This window comes from Cetorhinus maximus, chromosome 24 (genome assembly GCF_964194155.1).
Source record: "Cetorhinus maximus chromosome 24, sCetMax3.hap1.1, whole genome shotgun sequence".
NCBI lineage: Eukaryota > Metazoa > Chordata > Chondrichthyes > Lamniformes > Cetorhinidae > Cetorhinus > Cetorhinus maximus.
In genome coordinates, this window is record NC_135902.1 from 51,082,429 (window position 1) to 51,103,273 (window position 20,845).

General features: G+C 41.5%; 1 protein-coding gene across 8 annotated transcripts in view; it reads left to right on the top strand.

Moving 5' to 3' along the window:
* cep112 (centrosomal protein 112) overlaps positions 1-20,845 on the top strand; it is a 432,841-nt gene that overhangs the window by 168,661 nt on the left and 243,335 nt on the right. For all 8 annotated transcript variants that reach the window (XM_078529029.1, XM_078529025.1, XM_078529028.1 and 5 more), the window contains one exon: positions 19,010-19,164. In XM_078529029.1, coding sequence (XP_078385155.1) covers positions 19,010-19,164 — 155 coding nt within the window. The remainder of the gene's footprint in view (positions 1-19,009; positions 19,165-20,845) is intronic.

Genomic DNA, 20,845 nt, shown 5'->3' on the forward strand with positions numbered 1-20,845 from the left:
TTCAGAAGTGGTGACCTTTGACCTATTTGTGAGTTTGTGTGATACACAGTGAAACCTGATCGGGATAGCCATTGTCCTGCAAGATAGCTCTGATGCGCTGTATTTCTGCATCGAGAAATATGTTCAAGCCTTGGGCCTTTGTTGAATTATCTGAAAGCATGGGGAGCCTCTTGTCCCCCATTGGGCTTTCTCCATGGCAATGCCTCAGCCAATTAGAGTCAACTTGCCAACCAATCAGCACCTCTTTTTTTTCTGTGGTATAAATTGTTGTGATCATTTGAAATTTGGCATTCTTGGGTTTGTCCTGATGAATGCAAGATGAAAAACTTCCGCAATAAGTCTCTCTTTTCAGCAATATTCAAGTCCTATACTACCAAGCTGTTCTACTGTTTACCTGTACATTTTCTTAAGCTGCACACTTGTGTCCCTGACACGTAACATTTCAGTAGCTCATAAAGATTTAACTGAAACCTTTCCTCACCAGACATGATAAGTCTTCGCTGAAATTGCTGCAGTCACTTGCCGTGTTAAATAATTTTCTCTTTCATAAATCAATTAAGGTGCACTGTGATCCATGTTGTTAGATCTGACAGTCATAAATGTGTATAATTGATGTGTATTTTAAATTATTTTGTTAGTTTGAATGATCAAACATTGACTTTTGATTTCTATATTTTGTGGACAATTTGTAAAGTGAAAGTTGATTAGACCGGAGTCTAGTCAATGTAAACTTTGTTGCATCATTTGAGGAGCATAGTATTGAAAAAAATTAGCATGCAGCACTTGTCATATCTTACTTAAAATAAGCAATGGATTAAACATTTCCTGTCAGCAGGCCTGAATTTTGAAGTCATCAAAAGCAGACATTCCACTGCGCTGCTTAGGATTTAATAATTAAACACTGAGGAGTTCAAGAAATGCCTTAAGATGAAAGAGCATCCAGTCACTGCAGATTAGATTGTTTGTCCAGACTAACTTTCTTTCCTTCATGAAAGAGTGTCTCTCCCTCTCTCCCCCTTATGAAAGATTCTGTAGCAGCTTGCCAGAGTTGACACAGGCACAGGACAGCACGACTGTTATCTCTGCCAGGGGCACGATTCTAGCACTGGGCCTGGTACAAGACATTCCTGATATCTAAACAAACTGTTTGAGCAAGGTTAACAAGGTGTCCTGGTAAGAGATAAACCATGAGATGACTTTGTGGGCTGGGGCACGGAAATAAGAGGGGCTCATCTTGGGTACTTGTTCTTTGGTAATTGGACAATTGAACAGATGATTGGCAGGGGGCACACACCAGAAATAAGGTATGTAAACAGGCACTTGGAAGGGAAGATGTACTTCAGATGGAAAAAGGCTTTCTGAGGTTGGTTTATGTTAGCTTCAGCCAACACGCTGATTACCTCAAAAAGACCAAGTGCAGAAGAGACTGCCATTGTCAACAATGGTGATCAGCACCACTTCACTTCATCTGTCCATTTGTCCTGTAAACAGTTCTCATCTTTTTTCTGTCTATTTAGCATATGCATCAAAACTAAATTGTTGCTTCTTAAATTAACTGTTTTAAAAAACTTGTAATGTTAACCCCTTTTTGGGTAATCTGTGACTCCCAGACCAGGTCTTGCACACTGTATTTTCATGGGCAACATCGCTCCCTCATTAGGCAATTTAAAGTAAAATGTGACTCATTTATAGTAGCAGAATGAACACAGTAAATCTGTGTTCATGGTTTTCTTAACCTATGCTCTTTCACATGGAAGATTATTACTGACTTCTAACCTGGCTTTTTTCTGATGATTGGCATAAGACCATGAGACATAGGAGCAGAAGTAGGCCATTCAAGTCTGCTCCGCCATTCACTGAGATCATGGCTGATCTGAAAATCCTCAATTTCACTTTCCTGCCTTGATTCCCTTACTGATTAAAAATTAATGACCCAGCCTGTACTGCCCTCTGCGGTAAAGAATTCCACAGATTCACTGCCGTCTGAGAGAAGAAATTCCTCCTCATCTCTGACTTATATGGGCGACCGCTTACTTTGAGAATATGCCCTCTAGTCCACAAGGGGAAACAACCTCTCAGCTTCTATCCTGTCAAGCCCTCTAAGAATCGCATATGTTTCAATAAGGTTGCCTCTCAATCTTCCAAACTCCAGTTAGTACAGGCCCAACCTACTCAACCTCTCTTCAGAAGAAAATCTCTCCATACCCGGGATCAACCTAGTGAACCTTCTCTGGACTGTCTCCAATGCCAGTATATCTTTCCTTAGATGTTCTCTGTACACAGTATTCTAGGTGTGGTTTAGCTAGTGCCTTGTGTAGTTTTAGCAAGACTTCCCCATTTTTATACTCCACTCCCTTTGAAATAAAGGCCAATTACAATGGTAAAGGCAAAAATACTGCGGATGCTGGAAATCTGAAACAAAAACAAAAAGTGCTGGAGAAACTCAGCAGGTCTGACAGCATCTGTAGAGAGAAAGACAGAGTTAACGTTTCGAGTCCGTAAGACTCTCCTTCAGAACTAAAGAGAAGTAAAAATATGGCGAAATATATACTGCTTAAGCGGGGTGGGACAGGTGAAGCTGGATAGAAAGCCAGTGATAGTTGGAGGCAAAGGAGAGATTGCCAAAGATGTCATAAACAAAAGGTCGAAGGAGTGTTGATGGTAGTGATACTGGCTAAAAGAGGTGCTAGTGGTCACATTAAGAGTAGAAAGCAGAATAAGCAAGTGATAGATGGCCCGGGTGGGGGGAACAGATGGTGGGAAAAAAGATCGAAAAGGTGGGGATAAAACAATGAATAAAAATGGAAATAAATTTGCCACTGTGTGTCAGTGATGGAGGAAGTAGATGTTGCATCTGGCGCACAGGTTGCCAATCAAGGAGGCGGCTTTGTCCCAGATAGTGTTGAGTTCCTTGAGTGTTGTTGGAGCTGCAATCATCAGGCAAGTGAAGTGTCAAGGCACACTCCTGACTTGTGCCTTGTAGATGGTGGGCAGGCTTTGGGGAGTCAGGAGGTGAGTTACTGTCTGCAGAATTCCCAACCTCTGACCTTGTAGCTGCAGTATTTCTAGGGCTGGTCCAGTTCAGTTTCTGGTCAATGGTAACCCCTAGGATGTTGATGGTGAGGGATTAGGCGATGGTAATGCCATTGAATGGTTGGATTCTCTCTTGTTGGAGATGGTCATTGCCTGGCACTGTATGGTGCAAATGTTACTTGTCATTTGTGAGCCCAAACCTGAATGTTGTCCAGGTCTTGCTGCATCTGGGCAGGGAATGTTTCAGTATCTGAGGAGTTGTGGATGGTGCTGAACATTGTGCAATCATCAGTGAATATCCCCACTCTGACCTTATGATGAAGGAGAATCATTGATGAAGCAGCTGCTTCATCAATGATTCTCCTTCATCATAAGGTCAGAGTGGGGATATTCACTGATGATGGCTGGGTTCAGGACACTACCCTGAGGAACTCTGCAATGATGTCCTGGGACTGAGATGATTCCAACAACCACAACCATCTTCCTTTGTGCTAGGTATGACTCCAGCCACTGGAGAATATACCCCTGGTTACCACTGGCTCCAGTTTTGCTAGGGTGCCTTGATGCCACACTCGGTCAAATGCTGCCTTAATGTCAAGGGCAGTCACTCTCACCTCACCTCTTGAATTCAGATCTTTTATCCATGTTTGGACCAAGGCTGCAATGAGGTCAGGAGCTGAGTGACCCTAGTGGAACCCAAATTGAGTGTCAGTGAGCAGGTTATTGTCGAGTAAGTGCTGCTTGATAGCACTGTCGACGATACTTTCCATCAGTTTACTGATAATGGAGAGTAGACTGATGGGGCGGCAATTAGTCGTGTTGGATTTGTCCAGCTTTTTGTGTACAGGGTGTACCTGGGCAATTTTCCACATTATTGGATAGATACCAGTGTTGTAGCTGTACTGGAACAGCTTGGCTAAGAGTGCAGTAAGTTCTGGAGCACAAGTCTTCAGTACAATTGCCAGAATGTTGTCAGGGCCCATAGTCTTTGCACTATCCAGTGCCTTTGACCATTTCTTGATATCATGGAGTGAATTGAATTGGCTGAAGACTGGCATCTATGATGCTGGGGACCTCAGGAAGACACCAAGATGGATCATCCATTTGGCATTTCTGAGTGAAAATTCTTGCAAATGCTTCAACCTTGTCTTTTGCATTGATGTACTGGGCTCCCCCATCATTGAGGATGGGGATATTTGTGGTGCCTCCTCCTTCTGTTAGTAGTTTAATTTTTCACCACGTTTCGCGACTGCATGCGGCAGGACTGCAGACCTTAGACCTGATCCGTTGGTTATGGGATCACTTAGCTCTGTCTATCACATGCTGCTTTTGTTGTTTGGCATGCAAGTAATCCTGTCAGCTCATTTTTAGATATGCCTGATGCTGCTTCTGGCATGCCATCCTGCACTCTTCATTGAACCAAGGTTGATCTCCCAGCTTGATGGTAACAGTAGAGTCGGGGATATGCCGGGCCATGAGGTTACAGATTGTGGTTGTATATAATTCTGTTGCTGCTGATGGCCCACAGTGCCTCATGGCTGCCCAATCCTGAATTGCTAGGTCTGTTTGAAATCTATCCCAAATAGCATTTAGTAGTGCCACATAACATGATGGAGGATATCCTCAATGCGAAGATGGGATTTGTCTTCAGAAGGATTGTGCGGTGGTCACTCCTACCAACACTGTCATGGACAGATGCATGTGTGACAGGTAGATTGGTGAGGATAAGGTCAAATAGGTTTTTTCCTCTTGTTGGTTCCTTCATCACCTGCCGAAAGCCCAGTCTAGCAGCTATGTTCTTTTGGGCTTGGCGAGCTCAGTCTGTAGTGGTGTTACCGAGCCACTCTTGATGATTGACATTGAAGCCCCCCGACACAGAGTACATTCTGTGCCCTTGCCACCCTCAGTGCTTCCTCCAGTGTGGTGTTCATGGAGGAGTACTGATTCATCAGCTGAGAGGGGAATGGTAGGTGGTAATCAGCAGGAGATTTCCCTGCCCATGTTTGACCTGATGCCACGAGACTTAATGAGGTCCAGAGTCTTTGTTGAGAACTCCCGGGGCCACATCCTCCCAACTGTTATGACTCTAGTGGGTCTGTCCTGTTGGTGGGACATACCCAGGGATGATGGTGTCTGGGACATTATCTGTAAGGTATGATTCCCTGACTACGACTATGTCAGGCTGTTGCTTGACTAGTCTGTGGGACAGCTCTCCCAATTTTGGCAGAAACCCCCAAATGTTAGTCGACTTTTTAGGGTCAACAGGACTGTGTTTGCCATTGTTGTTTCTGGTGCCTAGGTCAATGCTAGGTGATCCGTCTGGTTTAATTTCTCTTTGTAGGATTTGTAGCGGTTTTGATGCAACTGAGTGGCTTGCTGGGCCATTTCACAGGATCAGCCACATTGTTGTGGGTCTGGAGTTACTTGTAGGCCAGACCAGGTAAGGATGACAGATTTCCTTCCCTAAATGACATTAGTGAACCAGATGGGTTTTTAATGAGATTTTTAATTCCAGACTTATTAACTGAATTTAAATTCCACCTTGGGATTCGAACTCATGTGCCCAGGACATTACCCTGGGCCTCTGTATTACTAGTCCAGTAACATTACCACTACGTCACTGCCACTGCCTCCCTGGGTAAACCCTGGAGTAAATGTTCTTTAGAGGCTAGGTGAGCAAAGTTGGTCAGGAAATATGAACATATGAATTAGGAGCAGTAGTTGGCCATTCAGCTCCTCAAGCCTGCTCCAACATTCAGTAAGATGATGATTGATCTGATTGTAAGACCATAAGACATAGGAGCAGAAATTAGGCCATTTGACCCATCAAGTCTGCTCCGCCATTCAATCATGGCTGATAAGTTTCTCAACCCCATTCTCCCGCCTTCGCCCTCAACTCCACTTTCCTTTCTACCCCCTATACCCTTTGACAACCTTTTAAATCCAAGAATCTGTCTAATTCAGCCTTAAAAATAGTCAGTGATCCAGCCTCCTCCACTGTCTGGGGCAGAGAGTTCCACAGACTCACAACTCTCTTGAGGGAAAAAAATTCTCCTCACCTCTGCCTTAAATGGGAGACCCCTTATTTTTAAACTGTGTTCCATGGTTTTAGTCTCTCCCACAAGGGGAAACATCCTTTCAGCATCCACCATGTCAAGTCCTTTCAGGACCTTCATATGTTTCAATAAGATCACCTCTCTTTCTTCTAAACTGCAATGGATACAGGCCCAACCAGTTCAACCTTTCCTCATAGGATAACCCCTGCATTCTAGCAATCAATTGAGTGAATCTTCTCTGAACTGCTTCTATTGCAATTATGTCCTGTCCTAAATAAGGAGACAAAACTGTACACAGTACTCCAGGTGTGGTCTCACCAATACCCTATACAACTGTAGCAAAACATCCTTACTTTTATATTTCATTCCCTTGGCAATAAATGTTAACATCAATAAATGCTAAATCCTAATAATTTGCTGTACCTACACACTAACTTTTTGTAATTCATTCAGACCCAAATACATTTGTACCATCGTATTCTGCAGTCTTTCTCCATTTAAATAATTGATGTTTTTTTTTAATCTTCCTGCCAAAGTGTGCAAGTTCACATTTTCCCACATCATACTCCATCTGCCAAATTTTTGCCCACCTGCTTAACACATCCACATGCCTTTGCAGACTCTTTATGTCCTTATGACTACTCGCTTTCCTACCTATCTTTGTGTCATCAGCAAAATTAGCAACCACACATTCGATCCCGTCATCCAAGTCATTAATATAGATTGTAAATAATGGAGGCCCCAGCACTGATCCCTGTGACACTCCACTTGTTGCAAATAATAGAATTTTCTTTTCAATTGTTGTGACATTATCAAATCTCTCTTGTTTTTCTGTCCCATCTTCAGAGCTACCTACCAGCTGCAGCTGAGTGGGTGGTCAACCTGTTCTAAAGCCTTTGTCAATGCTGTACTAGGGCATTGCTGAAAGCAGCCTGGGGATGACACTGTTTTTAATTTAGCATTGTAGCTTAAACTAGAAGATAATAAAAGTGAATAGCATTTAAAAAGAAGCCAAGCAAAGGGAAAGATGCATCTGAAAAGCATCTTTGCACAGAAATCGCATTGGTGAAATAAGATCAAAAGGTGGATGATGTGCAAAAAGTGTGGTACAATGCTGCAGTGGTAGTCCATTGGTTGTTGGTTTGGATGAGAAGGAAGGAGTGGCAGAGATGTGTGATGTGTATCACATTGGATGAGAGCACACACTGGACAAGACAGAAGTTGAAAGGGCTGGAGGCAACATCATGCTGGGGAACAACCTGAAAAATTGATGGTTAAATGACTGAAGTGACATGAACGTGATTCATCATAAGATCATAAGAAATAGGAAAAGGAGTAGGCCATTTGCCCCATCGAGCCTGCTCATGGCTCATCTGATTGTGATCTTGATTGTATTCAATGACCCAGCCTCCACTATTTCCTTTGGAGAATTCCAAAGACTAACAACCCTCTGAGAGAAGGAATTTCTCTTCATCTCCATCTTAAATGGGGGACCCCTTATTTTTAAACTGTGCCCCCTCGACTGATACCTGAGATGGGGGGGTGGTGGTTATCTTATGAGGAAAAGTTGGACAGGCAGCGCCTGTGTCCATTGGAGTTTAGAAGAATAAGAGAAAATCTTTTTGAAACATATCAGATCCTGAGGGGACATGACAAGGTGGATGCTGAAAGGTTGTTTCCCCTTGTGGGAGAGACTAGACTGGACTAACGGGCACAGTTTAAAAATAAGGGGTCTCCCATTTAAGACTGAGATAGGAGAATTTTTTTCTGAGGGACCTGAATCTTTGGAACTGTCTTCCCCAGAAAGTGATGGAGGCAGGGTCACTGAATGTTTTTAAGGCAGAGGTAGATAGATTCTTGACTAAGAAGTGAGCCAAGGGGATATTTGAGGTAGGCGGAAGTGTGGAGTTGAGGCCATGGTCGGATCAGCCATAATCTTATTGAATGGTGGAGCAGGCCTGACGGGCTGAATGGGCTACCCCTGCTCCTAATTTGTATGTAATTCTAGATTTCCTACACGAGAGGAAATATCCTCTCAGCATCTACCCTGTCAAGCCCCCTCAGAATTGAAAACAAAAACAGAATTACCTGGAAAAACTCAGCAGGTCTGGCAGCATTGGCGGAGAAGAAAAGAGTTGACGTTTCGAGTCCTCATGACCCTTCGGCAGAACTGAGTAAAGTTCGGAGAGGGGTGAAATATAAGCTGGTTTAAGGTTTGGGGACGGGGCGGGGGGTTGGTGGGGGGGTTGGGGGGTCGGGGTGGTGTTGTAGGGACAAGCAAGCAGTGATAGGAGCAGATAATCAAATGATGTCACAGACAAAAGGAACAAAGGGGTGTTAAAGGTGGTGATATTATCTAAGAAAATGTGCTAATTAAGAATGGATGACAGGACACTCAAGGTACAGCTCTAGTGGGGGTGGGGTGGAAAGACTGACGACAGGGTATTACAGTTATAGATTTAAAACTAATGGAAATATTGTATATGTTTCAATAAGATCAGCTCTCGTTTTTCTAAACTTCAATGAGTATAGGTCCAACCTGCTTAGTCTTTACTCATAAGACAACCCCTTCAGCCCAGGAATCAGCCTAGCGAACCTTCTCCAAACTGTTTCCAATGCAAACATGAGACATTAGGAGGCAAAATGAAAGAAACCAAAGGAATTAGAGCTATTTATAAGTTAAGGGGGAATGTGGGAATAGCATAGAGGGTGGTGGGTAAGACGGATCGATATATAAGCATGAAAAACCAGCACATTGGAACACACTCCAACACTCGGTTCCTGGGAAAGAAAAAAGCAGCCATGGATGAGCAACCATGGGTACAGACTATCCTTCCAGCATGGTGTTCAACAGAAGACCCCCACCTTGAGCACGTTCCTGTTCCACCTCTCTTCCTCCACTCTCCTCATCCTTCACTCCGCTGCCCCCACATGCATCCTTTTCTCAGTACCCTGCCAAAAGGGGAGTAGAAACTTTCATTAGAGCCTAGAGGTATTAAAATCTATATTGAGGCCAGAAGACTGGCAAGTATGCAATAGAAAGATCAGGTGGTGTTTGTCAAGTTTGCATTGAGAAGGTGTGTAGAGGTGACTGGCCTTGGATTGGCACTGATGGCGCAATAAAGTCAGAAGGTGCATTAAATGACCTCTCAAATAGTCGCCAATAGGTCTTATGGTGAAACTGCTGCTTTATAGTCCTTACCAAGTATCTATTGTTTTTGTTCAGATTGAAAGCATAACATTTGCCATTAATGCTATTGCAGAAAATTGGAAAGAAAACAATATTATATTTACAGAAAGTGCTGGAAAAACTCAGTTGGTCTGGCAACACCTGTGGAGAGAGAAACAGAGTTAATGTTTCGCGTTCAATATGATTCTTCTTCAGAACTTCTGAACTCTCTCCCTCTCTACAGATACTGCCAGACCAGCTGAGTTTTTTTCCAGCACTTTCTGTTTTATTTCAATTCTCTAACATCCAGAGTATTTTGCTTTTACTCTACTATAGTTAGTTGTTTAGATGGGAAGTGCAGTTGAGTTGTTTCCTGCGTTGTGCTCTTTACTGCACCGAGGATAAAGCTAGTTCTACAATAATACCTAAGATTCAGAGGCACCAGTTTACACAGCGGCTGCTACTGGTCAGAAATAGAAATTTTTCAACAAAAAAAACCTTTTTTCCACCCCCCCCTTTGTCTGAACACACTGGGATATTCAAATACAAGTTGTTAGTGGGGTTTAGCTTATTTAATATACATCATTAAAGTAACCAGAGTAAAAATAGCTAGTTTTAAAATTAAAGGCCTATCTTTCATGAGATGAGTCCAGTAATATGATCATTGCAGCTATTGCTCTGTACTGCTAGAGCGTTTTGTTTGAAGTATATTATACAGTGGGATTGATTTGTAAATGCAGAGTAAAATCCACCCTATTTTACACTCCTGGTGAAGAATGTAGATAACCCACAGAAAGTGTAACATGTAAAAACCCATCTTTAGACACCTTCACATTTAAAACTTGGAGCTGAAGGCAAGTGCATGGTTCTCGCCAACTGCAGTTAAGAATATAAACTTACCGACTTGAGTTTTTCCAGTGGCTGTCGGGTGCCCTCTGTTCCTGAGTGGTTTTGGGAACTGCCTTTTCTGCTTAGTGCCTGATGGAGTGTAGTACCAGATGGGAGTGTAAACAAGGGCAGTTGGACTTGGGAGGCTTGTACAATGTTGCTGTCCTGCAGCTGACACTGACATATATAAGTGCCCATTATTAAATGCAATTGAGCAAGAAAGAGTCCAGAAGATGGCCTTGCTGATCTCTTAATGATCTTTGTATTCACTTGTTATCTTGGCTGCTGTTAACCTTTGACCATGTCAGCAATGGTCAGGTGAAAGTTTTCCATCATGTAATAGATTTAATTGTGCAGACAAAGCTTACTTGACTGTATCCTGTTTCAGTGGCGTCAAACCTGTGTTTTCTAGGCCAGAAGGCAGAGACCAAAAAGGTCAAACAAAAGATGCATCACCAAATCTCATCTCTCATTCACTTTTTAATCTGTTAATAATTAGTATTGAATTCTTACAAGAGAGGAACTCTTCTAATGGAAACTAAGGATATAAGACCATAAGACGTAGGAGCAGAAGTAGGCTATTCAGCCCATTGAGTCTGCTCCGCCATTCAATGAGACCATGGCTGATCTGCTGATCCTCAACTTCACTTTCCTGCCTTTTCCAATAACCCTTGATTCCCTCGCTGATTAAAAATCTGTCTATCTTTGCCTTGAATATACTTAAAGACCCAGCTGCTACAACCTTCTGCGGTAAAGAATTCCATAGATTAACTACCCTCAGAGAAGAAATTCCTCCTCATCTCTGTTTTAAGTGGATGACCCCATACTCAGATTATGCCTTCTGGTCCTAGACTTTCCACAAGGGGAAACAACCTCTCAGCATCTACCGTCAAACCCCCTAAGAATCTTATATGTTTCAATAAGGTCGCCACTCATTTTTCTAAACTCTAATGAGTAGAGGCTCAACCTCTCCTCAGAAGAAAATCCCTCCATACACGGAATCAACCTAATGAACCTTCTCTGGACTGCCTCCAAAGCCAGTATATGTTTCCTTAGATAAGGGGACCAAAACTGTTCACAATATTCTAGGTGTGGTCTAACTGGTGCCTTGTATAGTTTTAGCAAGGCTTCCCTATTTTTATACTCCATTCCCTTTGAAATAAAAGGCCAACATGCCATTTGCCTTCCTTATCACCTGTTGAACTTGTATGTTAGCTTTTTGGGATTCATGCACAAGGACTCCTAAATCCTTCTGTGCTGCAGCCTTCTGCAGTCTTTCTAAATAAATAATATTCAGCTCATCTATTCTTCCTGCCAAAGCACGTAACCTCATATTTTCCCACATTATATTCCATCTGCCACTTTTTTGCCCACTCACTTAACCTGTCTAAATCCCTCTGTTGATTCCTTGTGTCACCGTCACTACTTGCCTTCCCACCTATTTTTGTATCATCTGCAAATTTGGCGATGGTACATTCACTTCCCCTCATCTAAGACATTAATATGTATTGTAAATAATTGAGGCCCCAACACTCCAAAAGTAGCATTCGGACTTGAGCTAATTGTTCAAACTTCACTGCTAATACTAGAGTGTTGTATGGTCCCATCAAAAATTGATTTTCTTTTGTGTAGTAGTGCCTAAGAATTGATTTGGTGAAAATCCCTCTACTGTAACAATGAATCATTTAAGATCAAACACTCACCATAAAGCCCAGTGTATTAGTCACATTAATGAAAAAGTCATGTTTGTTGGTAATAGAAAGCATGAAGGCATGATCATGCAGCTCATTTTGTGGACACGTGTGTATATTATGCTGATTTTTGCATTCTACAGGATATGGTAGTCTTCTAGTAAACTAGAATCTTTTTATACAAACAATGAAGTTCCATATTTACAAAAATGTAAGAGTTCGACCTAAATGATTGACTTCATTGTTAGGCCATTTTGTGACAGAATGATTGTTCCAAATAATTGAGTTAAGGCGTGGAAAAAAAACAGCTAAGATTTCTGCCCCTGAATGCTATTCAATGATTCCTGCTGGAAAGTTGACATGTGGATGCCTGGTAGGAACAGGATTGGACTCTGGAATATTCTGTTCAGTTCTGGATGTTGTACCTCAGGAAGGATATGTTGATCTTACAGGAGTTGCAGTGTGAATTCCCCAGAATGATAGCAGGGCTTAGAGGGTTAAACTCGACTTGTCATCCCCTTGAGTATAGAGGATTAAAGACTGATGTAATTAAGGTATTTAAGATGATTAAAAGGATTTGATAAAGTAGAAACCATTTCCTCTGGCGGAGGAGTCCAGAACTAGGTGCTATATAACCTTAAAATTAGAATTAGACTGTTCAAGGAAGGTGTCAGGAAACACTTCTTCACACAAAGGGTAGTGGCAATCTGGAATTCTTGTCCCCCAAAAAGCAGTTGAGGTTTAGGAGTCAATTGAATCAAGATGATTGAGATGAAGAAACCTATATAATTATTAAACTTCTTTATATTAGATTTTATTCATTTTATTTGTATTATGTTTTCTGTCATCAAATAAGTTATTAAATACCTCTCAAGTTTATTAGTATGAAATAAACCAAATGATTGATGTCCAAAACCAACTTAAAATACATAAATATTTTGCACAGTATCAATAAGTTTTCTTGTGGGCTGAGCTCTGAGGACAACATGCTTGCTTTGGGTAATGGGTAATTTTGCTTTTGTGAAGTATGACACTCCTAATTGCTTTTGTCACTGGCCCCTTTCTCATCACAGAGAAATCGTTTTAAAAGCTGTATGTACAGCTGTCAGTTTCAGACTAATCAATGATGGGCTTTCCAGATCCCTTGGGCTTGCTATCCCTTTGGGAAGACAGAGAGATTTACTCAACAACCTTATATTATTTATGTTGGAAAGGAAAGAAAGAAAGAATGAAATCCTTAGCTGCCTAGTTTAGAACATAACACCCTGCATCATTTCAGATTACTTTGCTCTTTCTTTTTCATAAAAGATATTTGGCTCTTTAAAAATTTATCAAGCACATTCAAACTAAAGGTAAGCTATTTATCTTTCCTTGAGGTTTATAATAGTGACTGTGTGCATGAACTACATATCTTTCACCATAGCTCTCATAAGTACATGTAATCAGTGTTGCTGTTGGATATAATGGATTTTGCAGGCCATTGTCAATCTAGTGTCTACACACAGTAAGCTATCTTGATCTGTTGGTGGTCATTTCCAATGATGGTGCTGTCATCACCAGCTGCTTCTGTTGATTGATGATTTTCTTTCCCTACATTTATCCCAGTAGCTTCAGTTGGGGCACCCTGCTTCTCTTATCTCCTGGCCAGTCTCTTATGTACAGGTTGTTTGATGACTGCTCTTAACCAAAAACAGGACAATAGGTGTGAACAACTGAGAGATCATAATTGGCTTTGAAACAAAATAGCCCAGAGATGACGACTTTATAGAATGATGGAACAGTCTCATGTTTCAGTGAGATTTAGTCCAATAGAAAATGCTGCATCAGATAAAACATTTCAGCTAAATCACTGGAGTTAAGTGTCACCTGTGGACTAACAGACAATAAAGCTAAGATTATAAATGTGTTTGTTTAGTTGTGTCTTGTCAGAAAATGCTTTAGTTATAAATGAGGAGGAGGAGGAAGACTCACGTCACCGTCTCGTTCTAAAGTGAAATCATTACAAAGACTAATTTTCGTCTGTTTTTACTGTTGCTTTTGCATATGAAAATCTGGAGGAGACTTGATAGAAGTTTTCAAAATCATGAGGGGTCTGGACAGAGTAGATAGGGAGAAACTGTACCCGCTTGTAAACAGACATTTCTGTGGCTGAAAAAGAAACTCCAGGATGGTATGTTGCCTCCCTGGTGCCAGGGTCAAGGATGTCTCAGAGAGGCTGCAGGGCATTCTGAAGGGGAAGGGCGAACAGCCAATGGTCATGATACATATTGGTACCAACGACATAGCTTTAAAAAAAAGGGATGAGACCTTACAAGCTGAATATACGGAGTTAGGATATAAATTAAAAAGTAAGACCTCAAAGGTAGTAACCTCAGGAGGGGGTGGGGGGAGGCAGTAAATGTGGAAGTACAAAGGGATTTGGGTGTCCTTGTACACAAGTCAATGAAAGTAAATAGGCAGGTGCAACAAGCAATTCGGAAGGCAAATGGTATGTTGGCCTTCATTGCAAGAGGATTTGAGTTCAGAAGTAAGGATATCTTACTGCAGTTATACAGGGCCTTGGTGAGACCACACCTGGAGTATTGCGTGCAGTTTTGGTCTCCCTACCTAAGAAAGTATATACTTGCCTTAGAGGGAGTGCTGCGAAGGTTCACTAGGCTGATACTGGGGATGGCAGGACTGTCGTATGAGGAGAGATTGGTTTGACTGAGCCTGTATTCACTAGAGTTTAGAAGAATGAGAGGGGTTCTGATTGAAACGTATAAAATTCTAACAGGGCTGGACAGACTGGATGCAGGGAGGACGTTTCCCTTGGTTGGGGAGTCTAGAACCAGGGGCCACAGTCTCTGAATACGGGGCAGGCCATTTAGGACTGAGATAAGGAAAAATTTCTCCAGTCAGAAGGTGGTCAACCTGTGCAATTCTCTACCACTGGAGGCTGGGTCACTGTGTATATTCAAGAAAGAAATTGATAAATTTTTGGATATTAGGGGCATCAAGAGGTATGAAGAGAAAACGGGAATATGGCGTTGGGATAGAGGATTAGCCATGATCATATTAAATGGCAGAGCAGCTCGAAGGGCCAAATGGCCTACTCCTGCTCCTAGTTTCTATGTTAAACGAATTGAGAACCAGAGGGCACAGCTTTAAAGTGTTTTGTAAAAGAAGCAAATGCAAGGTGAGAAAAAACTTTTTCACACAGCGAGTCATTAGGGTTTGGAATGCACTGCCTGGAAATGTGGTGGAGGCAGGTTCAACTGAGGCATTCAAGAGAGCATTGGATGATTATTTAAATAGAAACAACTTGCAGGGTTACGGGGAAAGGCAGGAGATTGGCACTAAGTTAAAATGCTCAGAGAGCCAGTGCAGACATGATGGGCCGAATGACTTCCTTCTGTACCGTAACAATTCAGTGATTCCGTGATTTGCATTTATAGTGCCTTTAACATAGTGATTTACAAAGGCGTATTAAAAAACAATGCATACCAAAACCAAAGAAAAAATATTACTCTTAAAAAATATTACTCTTATAATTCTTGTAATTTTACAAATTTAAGTCTATGTTGGACAGCCAAGTGACAGCACTGCGTATTGTTAGGTGGATTTCCTTGAATCCTGCCACAAAATTTCATAGGTCACATTCATTCATAGTATCATGAACAATGGGGTGTGAGATGATAATCTTCACGTGGTCCACCCTGTTTTTAACTAATGTCATCCCTTCAACATAAGTAGCTGAACTATCACGTGCATAAGTGCACAAAACATTTATTTGGGTAACTGTCCCTATCTCGTCCATATATCTTGCTGGTCTTTCTCTGTGTTACTGATTGATTTGTGGTATGATTATCCCCCTCCCACCACCTCTTAGTTTCAATCTTTCTCCACTGGTCCACTTACCCTTTCCACCCACACCACTCTGCCAATGGTCAACTAGTCTTCCTCACCAGTTTCTCTACTCCTAACAATATTTGGGTCACCATACTCAGAAACATCTACACCAGGACACATCTGCCTTCCTGAATGTTATGGTGTGTTTATTTGACTGTGAAGCTGTGCAATTTCAGTTCAGAGTGCAAATTCATTCACTTTGTACATCTGTATATATCTTGTATTCATCTGGAATTAGGTTGGGTGGCACCTTGTCGATCAGCATGGACACAATGAGTTGAATCGTCTCCTTCCGGGCTGTAAATTTTGACGATATCTATGATTCTTTGAGTTGAGGCAGGTCCTAATTATGCATACAGCACACATCGCTCTAGATTCTGATCCTGCCAAATCAATTAATGAAGTTAACTCAACAGATATCCTTTTCTAAGTTACAGTTCATTGAATTATTTCCATTTCCTCCATTTTTGGCCTTGACCACATCCATGATTCTCATTGTTCACCGTTGTCGGCCATGCCATCAGCTGCCTAGCCCCTAAGCTCTGGAATTCTCTCCTGAAGCTCTCCGTCTTTCTCTCTCCTCCGTTAGGATGTTTCTTAAAATCTACCTCTTTGACCAAATTTTGGTCAGCTGTTCTAATGTAGCCATGATGGTCTCCCTGCTCATAAAATTGCAGCCAATTGCAAGGACATCAGCTGACCCTGATCTGCGTACTTACAGAAGAACCCCACGAGCTTTAGGTGGGCCTTGCTCTCTGCTTAGAAGCATGAGTTCAAGTTCCAGACAGTGAGTTTGGAGCTGGATGTACTGTGTAAGTCATTTGGCTGATTTTTAACTGCTGGCTGTCCTGTTTTCACTAGACAGATAGGGTTAAAATTGGCCCCAAAGTTTCCAATCCATAAAACTGTCATTCAGATTACTCTAGTATTAGTTGAAGGGATTGAGTAAATTCTGTGTCCTGGTCACTGATCACCTCTTCTCATTTGGCATGAGGGTATAGCAGTACTCAGAGTATCTCTGGAAATTTATGAATAAATTGGAATGTGGATACCAACAGACCAGAGGTCACAGTGCCACTTTTGTATCTCGCTTCATAAAAGACATTTATTTGCTGCATCCATTGTGTGGAAGGTATGTCTCTATGTGTATTTTCTCTTTCTTGTATTTATATGGTTCACCTTTCTCCTTCTGCTACTCGCCTTCCTGTGATTGAAAGGAACTGTAAGTAATCCTTCAGGTTCCCAAGCGAGGGAAGGCCTGTGATTTTACCTAATAATTTCTTGGAGGGACTGGTGCTTTTTGTTACTTCTCCTGTTAATTTGCTGACTTTACTAATTTTGTGGAGAGCAAAATACCCGCCTGGGACTGAATAATCTTCCTTTCTGCTTGATCAGACAACAGCTGTACCTATTTGTGGGCTCCAGCAGAAGTAATTATTTATATGGCCTGATCATTAAATGCTTGAAGCATATTTTTAGTTTATGAACAACAGATGTTTGATATCACATGTTTTTGTATCAAAAATGACTTTCGACAAAGTATAATGCTTCAGTGTTTCAAGAATAATTATTTTAAACTTGTGACATTTTGGAGCATGGTACAAAACTCTAGTCCCAGTTCTGAAAAATTTCACAATTAATGTGCGGAACACACTTCATTCACGTACAACACTTTGATGCTGTTTGTGGTTATAATCCTATAATTAAGGATCCAAATAGTAAAGAGAGAGCTGAATGATGGTCAAGGTTCCTTGTCCTATCACAAAACCTTCTCGATCTTTTATTTTAACTATTAGCAGAACAGGTTGAATTTGTTTAGGAATGTAGACTCTCATTTCACTTTCACTGCTCATTAATATCCACCAATGAAGTCACCAGGCTTCTTAAATCTATATACTAATCCTTAAGTAGTTCAACAAAGTTATAGAACCATAGAAAAGTTACAGCCCAGAAGGAGGCCATTTGGCCCATCTTGTCCATGCCAGCCCGAGGACACCCAGATGTCCTTTCTAATCCGACCTTCCTGCACCTGGCCCATACCCCTGCAGATTACAGCACTTAAGGTGCAGATCCAGGTACTTATTAAAAAAGTTTAGAGTTTCTGCCTCTACCACCAACTTGGGCAGCGAATTCCAGACACCCACTACCCTCTGCGTAAAACAGTTATTCCTCATGTGCCCCCTACACCTTCTGCCACTTATCTTGAATCTATGTCCCCTGGTTCTAGAATTCTCCACCAAGGGAAACAATTTTATCCTGTCCACTCTATCTATTCCCCTCATAATTTTGTACACCTCAATCAAGTCACCTCTCAGCCTTCTTTGTTCTAAGGAAAATAACCCCAACCTATCCAATCTCTCCTCGTAGCTACACTTTTCTAACCCTGGCAACATTCTTGTAAACCTCCTCTGCACTATTTTCAGAGCTATTACGTCCTTCTGTAATGGTGGTGACCAGAACTGCACACACTACTCCAGTTGTGGCCTCGCCAGTGTTTTATACAATTTCAACATTATATCCTTTTATATTCTATACCTCTGCCAATGAAGGAGAGCATTCCATATGCCTTCTTTACAACCTTGTCTACTTGAACTGCTGCCTCCAGGGACCTGTGTACTTGTACGCCAAGATCTCTCACTTCATCTACCCCTCTTAGTATATTCCCATTTATTGTGTAATATGGAAAGAAGTTTGGGTTAACACTCACCCAGTTGTGGATCAGACACCTGATTTACGACTGGGCTACTCAAGTTCTTCAACTGTAAACTGGGCACAAAAAGCAATGTCTTCAAATAAAAAGCATTTTTTTGCACTTTAATTCATAACTATTGCCAAAAATATGTTATTCAGGTTTAGATGTTTGATGAACTGACAAAGCAAACATTTGACCTCAAAACATCATCCATTGTGCACCAGCTGCAATTTTGGACTGGACAAATACAGGAATCCAAAAAGAAGCAGTGAATATTGTGGGTTCTAAGTACCCATTGAGAGTATGGGTAGTCATGTTGTGACTATTGAATTGGGATCATAAGTTTCAAGGTATATAGTCATTGCATTTATTTCAAATGAGAAGATATTTGAATTTAAATTGCCCTTTTCCATGGACAGGAAGCAAACTCTGAATGCATTGTGCTGTCGAAGCTGCAGCACGTTACCGGACTGCATCCAGAAGTGACCTATTCACCCCTCTCAGTGAATAGGTGTATCTGTGAGCCTGTAGTTTATATTGACAAACATTGGCTCAGGGAGTGTATTTAATTGGTTGTTTGCAACTACAGAACCAAATGGTGAAAGAACTGGAGGCTCGTGTACAGCAGTTGACCGTAGAGGCTGAGAATAGCACTTTGGTGCGACAGAAACTAACCCAGGAAAAAGGGGAACTGGAACATCGTTGCCAGATGATATGCTTGGAGCTGCAGGAGGTAAAATTAAGGTGCGTAGTTTCCCGAAAATGATATGAAATGACTTCCTGCAACATAAGTGTTCCGTTATGCACTTAAGGAGCAACCTTGGAGTAGACTTCTTACTTTCTAATTTTGCAGCTGGCCTGGGAGTGCATTGCACTGAGCAATGCAAAAAGAAGTTTATTCCTTGTAAATGATACCTTTCAGTTTGATGACTACAAAAAATGTAAATGTAAGGAAAAGTATAATAACATTGACAGGAAAGAATACATATGGTACACAATAATGAGTAGCCCATAATTGTGAGAGACCATTCTTAGAATGTTTGCATTTTTGCATGTTGCAAGTGGTGCACTTGAAGGCAACCTTAAAGAGAACACTTGTGTCATAGAATTGAACTTAGTCACGACTGTAACTGAGAGGGAGCCTAACAAAAGTGCATGAGATAGAAAACAGCATAAGTGGGGGTAAATTCACAATGCTCCATCAATTTAAACTGTCGGTAAAACATTGAATAATGCTAGTCAAAGATTTAGGGTTACTGTCAAGATGTTCTTCAAAGAGAACATGTTGGGTGGAGTGCTAGGTAGAGCAGTGGAGACATTCAATATAGAATAATAACTTATACTTACATGGCATCTCGAATATTTCAAGACACTTCACAGCAGCATTATAAAAGAAAGTATGACACCAAGCAACATAAGGAGATATTAGGTCAGATGACCAAAAGCTTGCTCCAAGAGGTAGGTTTTAAGGAGTATCTAAAATGGAGAAAGCAAGGTAGAGGGGTGGAGAAATGGAGGGAGGGTCTTTCAGAACTTGGAACCTTGGCAACTGAAGGTTTGGCCAACATTGATGGATCAGTTAAAATTGGGGGTGCACAGGAAGCCAGAATTAGAGGAGCACCGATATCTTGGAGGGTTGTGGGGCTGGAGGAGATTACAGAAATAGGAAGGGGTGAGGCCATGAAGAGATTTGAAAATGATGGTGAAAATTTTAAAATCAAGACGTGATTGACTGGGAGCCAATATAGGTCAGTGAGCCCAGGGTTGATATGAGAATGGGATTTACTGGATAGGGATGGTGGAGTTGCAGATTTTTTTGAATTGATGAGTTAGGATGGACCAAAGAACAATGGAGAATCCCCTATTCTAAAGAGTGCTTCTGCAAACCATACAAAAGATGGGTAACAACAACCAGACCAGACTCCATAGAGAGTAGAAGGAACACATGAAATTTTACAGCTGGATTTCTGTGTGGACTTTTTAATATAAACAGTATTTAGTGATTCCTTGTGATTTATGCATTTTTCATGCTTGATCTGTTTTTTTAAGGAAAGAAATAAAGGCATAGGCAGCTCCATTAAAGTGAGTGATACTGAAAGTCCCAAAGCAGGTTCATTGAGGCTGATGATGCAATGGAGAGCACTCAATCTGTTGAGTACTCATTCCCACCTGCCTATTCTGTGCCCATTGCATTTGTAACCCTCTTGGGCAGTTTCCCTGACTTTGAGGATGACTTTCTTCCACTCCAGTTTGATAGCTCTGAAATGGCTGATAAGTTCAATGCATGATCTGCAGACTGCCATATGTAGGGCAGGTGCTGCTTGAAGGATCAGACAGGTGAGATGTTTGGAGGTTTGTATGCTCTCTCCAGCGCCTCGACTTCACCTCTGCATGCTCCGACAAAGAGTCTCAATGTGTTCAGTGC